Below are 9,395 nucleotides of genomic sequence, written 5' to 3'. Positions count from 1 at the left end.
GGGTCCACCCACCCTCCTGGACCCGTCCCCCCTGGGCCTCTCTCCCTCCTCCACCCAGGCCAGCCCAAACGCCCTCCTGGGAAGGCAGCTCCTCTGCCCAGTGCTCGGGGCTGAGCCAGAGCACGGGGGAAGGAGGGTTCACTGGGCCTGTCCTGGTGTCCCGAAGACAGAAACAGAAGCGATTTCCGCCCCTTTTATTCATTGCCCAGGGGCTGGGGCTGCCTCCTTCCCAGGCGAGCGTCCCTGTCCCCCAGCCCCTGCCAGGCCCCGGGGCCCAGCCTGTGTCTCTGGGCCGCCCCGCCCTGGCCTTGCTGCCGGGTCCTGGCCCTCCTTGAGTTTCCTCATCTACTCACTGGGACACTCCGTCCTGGTCCTGGCCTGCGTGTGTGTGTGCCTGAGTGGCAGGGGGGACAGACCCACAGGAAAGCCACTCACCACCCGGCCCGGAGGCCCAGGTACTAACGGCTGCCCCATGGCCCGGGGCGCTGGGCGGGGCAGCTGGCCCAGGTGGAGGGGGGCGCAGGGGCTCCTGGCAGCCTCTCCAGCTCAGAGCCCTCGGCAATGACAATAACCCAACTCAGGGCTGACCCGCAGGCGAGGGCTACGGATGAGGAAAAGGTTCCGGCCGCCTCCAAGCGCAGCCAAATCTGCTGCGGGCACCGACCAGGCAGGAAGTGGCACACTCGCCCCGGGGTACTCGGCAGGGCTGAGTGCCTGGGCCCAGACTCTAGGGGACTAGCTGGGGTCTGCAGTCTGAGCAGAGCCTCTGTTTGACCCAGAGGCCTGAGACCCCAGAAGCAGGTTCTCTTCTTGTGCTTGGGAGTGAGCCCCCGTCCCGGGAGGCATTCAAGCAGAGGCAGAGCAACAAAGGCACAGATGCAGTTCCACTCCCTTCCATGGCCACGGTGTGTCTCCGCCGAAAGGTCCACCTGGTGCTCTGGATTCCGGTCCTACAGGTCCTGGAGTCTGGGCCGCTGCCTGCCCCACACTCAGGGTGGGGGCAGAAGTACTCAGGGCAGGGACAGGAATACTTGGGATGGGGGCAGGAATACTCGGGGCAGGGGACAGGAATACTCGGGGCAGGGGCAGGAATACTCGGGGCAGGGGCAGGAATACTTAGGGCAGGGGGCAGCAGTGCTCAAGGCTGGGGCAGAAGTGCTCAGGCCAGGGCAGCAGTGCTCAGGGCCGGGGGCAGGAGTACTCGTCGGACCAGTCGGCACAGTGCTGCCTGCCATCTCGGCAGAGGCTCCTCGGGATGCAGTCGCAGTACTTAAAGACGGTCGGGGAGCAGCGCCACCAGCCAGGGCCACAGGCCGGGCACTCGGACACTGGGGACGGCAGACGGGCTGCGTGTGTGCGCGTGTGCGTGTGTGTGCGCGCACGCGCGCTGTCACGCCCCTGCCCGGCCCCGCCCACCACCCTGCCCTGCTCTGAACGAGGCTGCTCTCCAGCCAGCCTCTCCCCCCCCTGCACAGCCCGGACTCAGATGTTAAGGGGCGCCAGCCCGAGACCCCCACCCCGCCAGCTCACCCTCCCTTCAGCCTGTCGTACCCCCCTTCTCCCCGCAGCTGAGGCCCCCAGACCTGCCAAGGCTGCTGGAGACCGAGACCCCCTACCCTGGGTACCACCCCTCACCCAGCCGCTCCTCGGCCCCTGCACGTCCTCTCAGCCTGGGTGTGAGGGGCGCCCCGCAGAGGATGTGGGGGGGGGCGGCCGTCCCCCCACCCCGGCCCCCAGCGGCAGTCCCAGCTGTTTGCTGGCGGAGCCAAGGTGGTGGGGTACTCCAGAGGCAAGCTCCCGTTCTTGCCTCCCGCCCTGGAGCCTTTCTCCTCTCTGGCCTGTTTGCCCGTCTGCCCGCTGGGGATGGAGGCGCCTTCCCCGCCCTGCTCCAGGCCGCTGTGAGGCTCAGGGGAGCGGGGAAGCCCAGGCTCCCTGCAGCTGGGCCGTGGGCCTTCCTCTCACCCACCCCTGTGTTCCCGTTCTCGCCTTCCCCCAGAATAACCTTCCAAGGCCGGCGCGGGAGTGAGTTCCCCGGCACAGGCGGCAACCAGGCAGGCTGTAGAGATAGGCGAGCCCCCTAAATCTTCCCCGCACATCAGAGGGGAGCAGGGGGCCTGGGGCGCCTGGCCTGTGCCTCGCCCCTGCAGTGCGCAGCCTCACCTGGGCTCTGCTCGTCAGAGCAGTCCCCACAGTTGTTCACCCCGTCACAGCGCTGGTCTGAGTAGACCCAGGCGGCCGGGTCTCCGCAGGGGGCCAGCAGGAAGCTGGGGAGGCTGTGGGGCACGTTTCCTACGGAGGGACACAGAGGTGGGGCCCATCCACACCTGGCCACGGGACTGGCCTGGCCCCGCCTCCCAGGACCCGCCTCAGGCTCAGCCCTGGGGGCTTCCCGGGAGCAGGTGGAGTCAGGGCGAGCAGGTGCCTCCCTGTGCACTGTCCGGAGAGGGAGTGGAGAGCTCTCTGCCCTGCACGGGAGCACGCGGGAGCACGCCTGAGAGTATGCGGGAGCACACAGGAGCACACGGGAGCACACGGGAGCAGGAGGGAGTGAGTAGGAGCACATAGACGTACACTGGAGCACACAAGAGTATGTGGGAGCAGATGGGAGCATGTGGGAGCACACAGGAGCCATGGGAGCACATGGGAGCACTAAGAGCACACAGGAGCCATGGGAGCACATGGGAGCACTGAGAGCACACAGGAGCCATGGGAGCACATAGGAGCTGTGGGAGCACATGGGAGCACTGAGAGCACACAGGAGCCATGGGAGCACATGGGAGCACTGAGAGCACACAGGAGCCATGGGAGCACACAGGAGCCGTACGAGCACATGGGAGCACTTAGAGCACACAGGAGCCATGGGCCCACACAGGAGCTGGGGCCGGGCAGCCTCTGCTGGGCTGTGCTCGACAGGGGCCCGGGCCGAGCTGGGGCACTGACTAGAGAGTCGAAGTCCTCTTCTGAGAGGTTTTCCCAGGTGTGATGGAGCGCGCCTCTAGGCACCCCTCCCACCCCACCGCCAGGCCCCTGCTTCCCGCCTGGAGAGCACTGGGACTTCCTGACCAAGGTATCTCTGGAACCCCAAGGCAGGACCAGAGTCGGCTTCCTGGCAGAGGTGACGGGAGCTCTGCCAGGCAAGTGAGTGAGATTGTCCAGAGTAAGGTGTGGAGAGAGCATCTCCCCATGTGGGCACGGGTATGTCTGCAGCAGAGCTGGGGCAGGTGTTCCTGGTGTGGGCACCGGGCCGGGTGGAGCAGTGCTCAAGGCAGCGCAGGGGTGAGGCTGGGGGGGGGCACTGGGCCGGGTGGAGCAGTGCTCAGGGGGGGGCTGGGGGGCACCGGGCCAGGAGGAGCAGTGCTCAGGGCAGCGCAGGGGTGGGGCTAGAAGGGCACCGGGCTGGGTGGAGCAGTGCTCAGGGGGGGGCTGGGGGGCACCGGGCAGGGTGGAGCAGTGCTCAGGGCTGTGCAGGGATGGGGCTGGGGGGGCACCGGGCCGGGTGGAGCAGTGCTCAGGGCTGTGCAGGGGTGGGGCTGGGGGGGCACTGGGCCGGGTGGAGCAGTGCTCACGGCACAAATCCTCGTCCTCGTCCTCGCCATGGGCGCAGTTGCGGTTGCTGTCACAGACGCTGCTGGCCGGGACACAGTGAATCCGGTCGTGGCACAGGAAGCCCGTCCTGTTGGCCGGTGTCACACAGGCCTGGGTCGCTGCAGGGTGGGGCGCCCGGGGTCAGGGGTGCTGGAGGGCTTGCTGAGAGTTCCCCACCCGAGCAAGAGTAAAGGAGAAAGTGACCATCGAGTCGGGGGGAGGGGGGGAGGGTCGGCCCTGAGCACTGGCCAGCTGGTGTGGGGACACCAAAGCCCAGACACTCAGACTGGCACCCCCACAGCGGAGCACACACACATCCCGACTGAACACACGGACGGGAATACATCCCCATACGGACACAGCACACACGTATGCACACACACGCACAGAGACACAGACGTGCATTCCCACACACACCAACACACATGCACCATGTGCAGAAAACAGACACACAAGTTCACATGCAAACACCAGCACTCACAGACACACACATACACAGAAGCACAGACACACGTGATCACACACCTGCACATATACAGACACACAGACACACTCAGCAAACATGCATATGTCCACAAACACATATGGATCCCTGCACACAGATGCACACACAGACACACGCACACGCATGGGCACCAGACCCACGCAGGACACGAGTGCCTCCTCCCGGGCTCACCGTCCCCCAGGGGGGAGGGCACTGTGGGCTCCCAGCCTGCCCCGCCCAGGACACCCGCACCTCACTGGGCCGTCCAGAGATTGCCTGGGGGCCCCTCAGAGCCCGGCTCTCCCGGGGTCCGTCCTCCCCTCTCCAGGGTCCCTGGAATGCTGCCTCCTCATCCCAGGACTCCATCCACACTGCCCCCGGGGACCCCGTCCATGCTGTTCCCTGTGCCAGGACGCTTTTCCATGCCACCCCCCCGCCACCAACTTGGTCCCTCTTTGCCTTCCTGCCTCTTCCCCTCCCTCCTCAGGCACCATCCTGAGTGCTCTCTGGGCTGTCCATTCTCTCAGAGCCCCTGGCCCACCCCCGATGGCACCTGCTCCAGGCAGTGTCCTGGTCATGCCTGCTCTCAGCTCCGTGAGGGGATGCACGGGGCTGGCGACCAGCCAGGCTGGGACACGCAGCTACATGCCCCGTTCCCCACAGCGACAGCAAACACCCTTCCCAGTCTCTCAGGACAGCCAGCTGGAGGCCGAGGAAGCGTGAGGGCCATCGGGGCTGAGATGAGATTTCTAACCCGGCCAGTGGGCAGGGAAGGCTTCCTGGAGGAGGTGGCATCAGACCTGGGGCCTGGCAGGTTCACGGCCATACCTACCTGTGTGTGCTGGAATCTGTGGGTGTCTGCACCCACAAAGAAGACGGGTCCCGGCCTCGGTCACGCCATCTCTGTGCCCGCCCTCCCGCCCGTGAGTCCAGCCCCCGTGTCTTGTCCGCTCTGACCTGGAGTGCGTGGAGGGGGTCCGAGGACGGCGACCATGGCGAGCAGAGCCGCGAGCACTGCCAGCAGGAGCAGCAGAGAGGCCGAGAGGCAGAGCCCTGCCCGCGAGCATCCGAGGGGGCGGCGGCCTACTGTGGGGAGGCGACCGGTGACGGAGGCCAGCGCTGGGGCTGCCTCTCCTGGGCCCCTTCAAGCTGTGCGCTTGGAGGCACGGCAGGCTCCCTGGAGGAGGGGGCTCCTGGGCCCCTTCTGACCTGGGCTCTCGTGCCTGTGTGTTCCCCCGGCCCACCGCCCACCCCAGGCCCGGAGCTGGTGTGTGGGGGTCTCTGCCCCAGCGCCCCCGGCCGCCGTCCCTCCGTGGGGCCCGGGAGGGCTGCACGCACGGGGCAGGTGCCGAAGGGCCTTCAAGGCCGACTTCTCTGACGGGAGAGGAGACCGAGGCTCAGGGAAGCTCGGGGCCCGGGTGTCACCCCAGACTCTCGCCCCTTCCTCAAGGTCAGCGGCCGTCCCTCACCCCCCGCTGGGCCCCTGAGAGTTCCTTCTCTGGGTCTGCTTTTCCCGGTGGAAGCGGGGCCTGACTCCCGAGCACTGTGGCCTCGAGGGTCCCACGGGCTCACATGAGTGGCTGCTACTGGTGCTCCTGAGGCCTGGCTTGGCTCACGGGGGGCCTCAGTGAGTGGAAGGGGCTTGCTCGCACCTGCACCGTGCACCCTACACCCACGCCCCACCCCCTGTACCCCCCACTCACCTACCCCGCACTCTGTGTCATCCACACGCTCCACACGCCCCCGTGGCGCAGGACTCCACCCCTGCACCTGCACCCCGCCCCCCGGCCCCATCCCCTCAGCCCCTCCCTGCACCCCCGCACGCCCCCCCCCCCCCGCCTCTGCACTCCGGCCCCCACACTCCACACCGTCCAACACGGGAAAGTGTGGGCTGGGCTCTGTCCCGGCTCCCGCCCACTGGGAGCTCAGGGCCACCCTGGTCAGCCACAGGACAACATCTGGGAAAGCTGGGCACGTCTGTGACCCCCTGGGAGTCGGGACGGCCAAGTCCGGTCTGTTCCGCTCACTCCCAGCCAACCCACTGAGGAGTCCAGGCCGCTTCCTCGAGCCCCCCGGCCAGCCCAGCACCCCTCGGCCGCCCTGCCTGTCCCCCACTCCCCGTCTCCTCCCTGTCCTCCGTGCCCCCCCACTCCCCGGCTGGGAGCCAGGCGTGCAGGGTCTGCAGGTCCGCCTGCCGTCCTTAAGCGAGTAACCAGGAGAGGCTCCCATTCAAGGAAGTGTGGGGACGGACCCCGGCACGGTGGGGGCACAGGGCAGACCCCCTAGACAGAGAGAAAGGGGGGGGTCTTCATCCCACGGCCGCACCACCCCGGCCAGGAGCAGAGCCACAGGGTCACAGCCTTCAGGGCTGGGCCCCCCAGAGCCGCCCAGCACCGCCAGCCTCAGCCGCAGCCCTGGGGGATAGGGTTGGGCCTGCCGCCTTCTCCCTCCCGGGGCTGCGGAAGCAGCAAAGCTCCCCGTGCCTCTGGCTGGAGGCTGCCCGCCCCCGTGGGTGCCGGTGCAGGAGGTGCTAAGGAGGGGCCAGGGCACCTTCACCCTGAGGCCAGGCTGAGCCCTGTTGCCCGTGCTTGCCCCCTGCGCTCTGCCGCTGTCAGTCTGGGTGCCCAGAGGCGGGGTGCTGGGGCCAGGACACAGGGAATCCCTGGAGTCGGGGGAGGGTCCCTGGGGCGGGGGTCTTTAGCGGGCTCCCTGCTCCCAGCCCACAGAGGGTCCCCTTACCTGCTCCTTTGGCTCCTGCAGCTGTGCCACCATTGACGGGACCCTGCCCAAGAGGACAGAGTGAGCAGGCGGGGGGAGGGGGGCAGCCTCCTGGGGCACAGAGGGGGGGCCTCTCCCCTGGGGGCACAGAGCGTGGGGGGCCTCTCCCCCAGGGGGCACGGAGTGGGGATAGAAGCATGGCCCCCAGGGGTGTTGGCCAGACCCCGGTCAGCACACCCTCTGCCCGCCCGCACCCTGCCCTGCACACATTCGCCAGCCTGCCGCGTGCCATGCACCCCTCCCCGGCACTGCCCCCCGGACACTCTGGGCCTCTCCATCTGCACCCCCTCCTGGGCAGCCCCGAGAGCCGTGGGGACTCTCACCTTGGGGAAGACCTTGTTCATGTCGCAGCTCCGGCCTCGGCACTGGGGACGCTGCCAGGGCCCAGCAGTCACCAGGGCAGCCGGGCGGTCTCGGGGCCACACCCTCGCCCTCCCAGCTCTCCCAGGAAGCACCCACACGCCGAGACTGGGGCTTTTGGTGCAGAGACAGACGACACTTGACAGACAGGACGGGGAGAGAGTGGTCTCGGCCCCTCTGGGGTGGGAGGGACAAGGGTGAAGGGCCTCCGTTGTCAGGGTTTGTTTCTCTTTGCTGTTTTTGTGTTTGTTTTTGCTTTTTGGGCCACACTCAGCAATGCACAGGGGTTACTCCTGGCTCTGCACTCAGGAATCACTCCTGGCGGTGCTCAGGGGACCATATGGATTGCTGGGAATCGAACCCAGAACCCAGGTCGGCCACGTGCAAGGCTACCCACTGTGATGTCGATCCAGCCCCGGGATTTTTTTTTTTTTTTTTTTTTGGTTTTTGGGTCACACCTGGCGATGCACAGGGGTTACTCCTGGCTCTGCACTCAGGAATTACTCCTGGCGGTGCTCAGGGGACCATATGGGATGCTGGGATTTGAACCCGGGTCGGCCGCATGCAAGGCAAACACCCTACCGCTGTGCTATCACTCCAGCCCCAGGGATTATTTTTTTGAGGTCACACCCAGCAGTGCTCAGGGGTTACTCCTGGCTCTGCCCTCAGGAATCACTCCTGGCAATGCTCAGGGGACTATATGGGATGCTGGGAATCAAACCCGGTGGACCACCTGCAAGGCCAGCACTCTCTCTGCTCTTCTGTCGCTCCAGATTGGTTCATTTTCAGTGGAGATGGGGGTGCACACAGCCAGAGCCTGTCCTTGGGGGACGTCTTCCCCCATCCAAGGCAGGAGTCGTTTCTCATCCGTTTCTTTTGCCCCATGAAGCAGGCAATGCAGGTTGGAAGACTGTGCATTTCTCACTGCAATTAAAAAGTAAAAATCAGGGCTGGAGCGATAGCACAGCGGGTAGGATGTTTGCTTTGCACGCGACCAACCCGGGTTCAAATCCAGCATCCCATATGGTCCCCTGAGCACCGCCAGGGGAGATTCCTGAGTGCATGAGCCAGGAGTGACCCTGTGCATCGCCGGGTGTGACCCAAAAAGCAAATAAATAAATAAATAAATAAAAGTAAAAATCATTTAGTTTCATCTTACTTATCAGGGTCACCCTAACAGTGCTGAGGAGGTGGGGGGGCGGGCAGGGCTGCACCCTGCGGTGTGGGGGGTAAATGTGACGCCAGGGACTGAACTCGGGGCCTCGAGTACGTTCGGCATGTGTTAAGTGCCTCCCTTGACTCGTTTAACTGTCTTGAAAGGAGGCGATGGGCATCGTTACTTCTCCAGCCGTGGCTGTGACAGGGAAGGGCAGTTGCACGCCCGTCACCCTCTCCCCAGGGCCCTCCGGGAGCCAGCCGAGGTGGCAGAGCCCACGGGGAAGTGACTTGGGGGTGCCAGGGATGGCGCTCTGCACCTGCTCTGGCACTGTGGCTGCTCTGGCCTGCGTCTGGCCTGGCCTTCTGCACTGGGATAGACCCTGCACCACTGAGGAGGGGCGGGGCTGGGCGGGAAGGCGGGCAGCATGCGGGAAGCCTCGGGGAGGGGCGTCCAGCCTGGGCTCAGGAGAACAGAGTCCGGTCACCCCTCTCCAAAGCTCACGCTGAGTGAAAAGATTGGGTTAGATGAGAAAGTCTTGGTCTGAGGATCCCCGTGACCAGACCGCAGGACCCGGCTGGAAAGTCACTGACGCTCGGGTCACACAGGGTTGGACAGTGCAGGGCCTGCCCCAAATCAATTATATTATTATTATTATTATTATTGTTATTGTTATTATTATTATTATTATTATTATCATCATTATTTTGGAACACACCTGCCTATGCTCAGGGTCTTTCCTGGCTCCCTGATTAGGAATTACTCCAGGAGATGTTCGAGGGACCATATGGGATGAGGGGAATTGAACCTGAGTCTGCCGAATGCAAGGCAAATGTCCAACGCATTGTACTATTGCTCTGGCCTCGTCAAATTGATTATTTTCAATAAATTGTAGCAGTGCGTGAATCATCACTATCACTATTATTATCCTCCCATTGATCCTCGATTTGCTCGAGCAGGCCCGGTAATGTCTCCATTCATCCTAGCCCTGAAATTTTAGCAGCCTCTCTTTACTCATCCTTCCCATTGGTG

At 64.8% G+C, this 9,395-nt stretch overlaps 1 protein-coding gene across 1 annotated transcript; it reads right to left on the bottom strand.

Annotated features, from left to right (window-relative positions):
- Window positions 1–977: 977 nt before the first annotated feature.
- Window positions 978–7,191, bottom strand: LDLRAD1 (low density lipoprotein receptor class A domain containing 1). The gene is made up of 6 exons (XM_004607320.2): window positions 7,171–7,191; window positions 6,809–6,851; window positions 5,027–5,155; window positions 3,567–3,704; window positions 2,161–2,289; window positions 978–1,328 (listed from the first exon to the last, which is right to left on the bottom strand). Exons 1-6 carry the CDS (start codon window positions 7,189–7,191, stop codon window positions 1,180–1,182), a joined length of 609 nt encoding a protein of 202 aa, XP_004607377.2. The 3' UTR covers window positions 978–1,179.
- Window positions 7,192–9,395: the final 2,204 nt, after the last annotated feature.

This window comes from Sorex araneus, chromosome 5, assembly GCF_027595985.1.
Source record: "Sorex araneus isolate mSorAra2 chromosome 5, mSorAra2.pri, whole genome shotgun sequence".
NCBI lineage: Eukaryota > Metazoa > Chordata > Mammalia > Eulipotyphla > Soricidae > Sorex > Sorex araneus.
Note: the sequence above shows the minus strand (reverse complement) of the source record. Positions and strands in the feature narration are given on the sequence as shown.

Bases quoted from the DNA above. Each gene is read 5' to 3' on its own strand.
- LDLRAD1 (XM_004607320.2), bottom strand. From the start codon at position 7,191: ATGAACAAGGTCTTCCCCAAG. The intron at 5,156-6,808 runs GTAAGGGGACCC...GCCTCCCCACAG, and splicing joins TGCAGGAGCCAAAGGAGCAG to TAGGCCGCCGCCCCCTCGGA. The intron at 3,705-5,026 runs GTCAGAGCGGAC...CCCACCCTGCAG, and splicing joins ACCCCCTCCACGCACTCCAG to CGACCCAGGCCTGTGTGACA.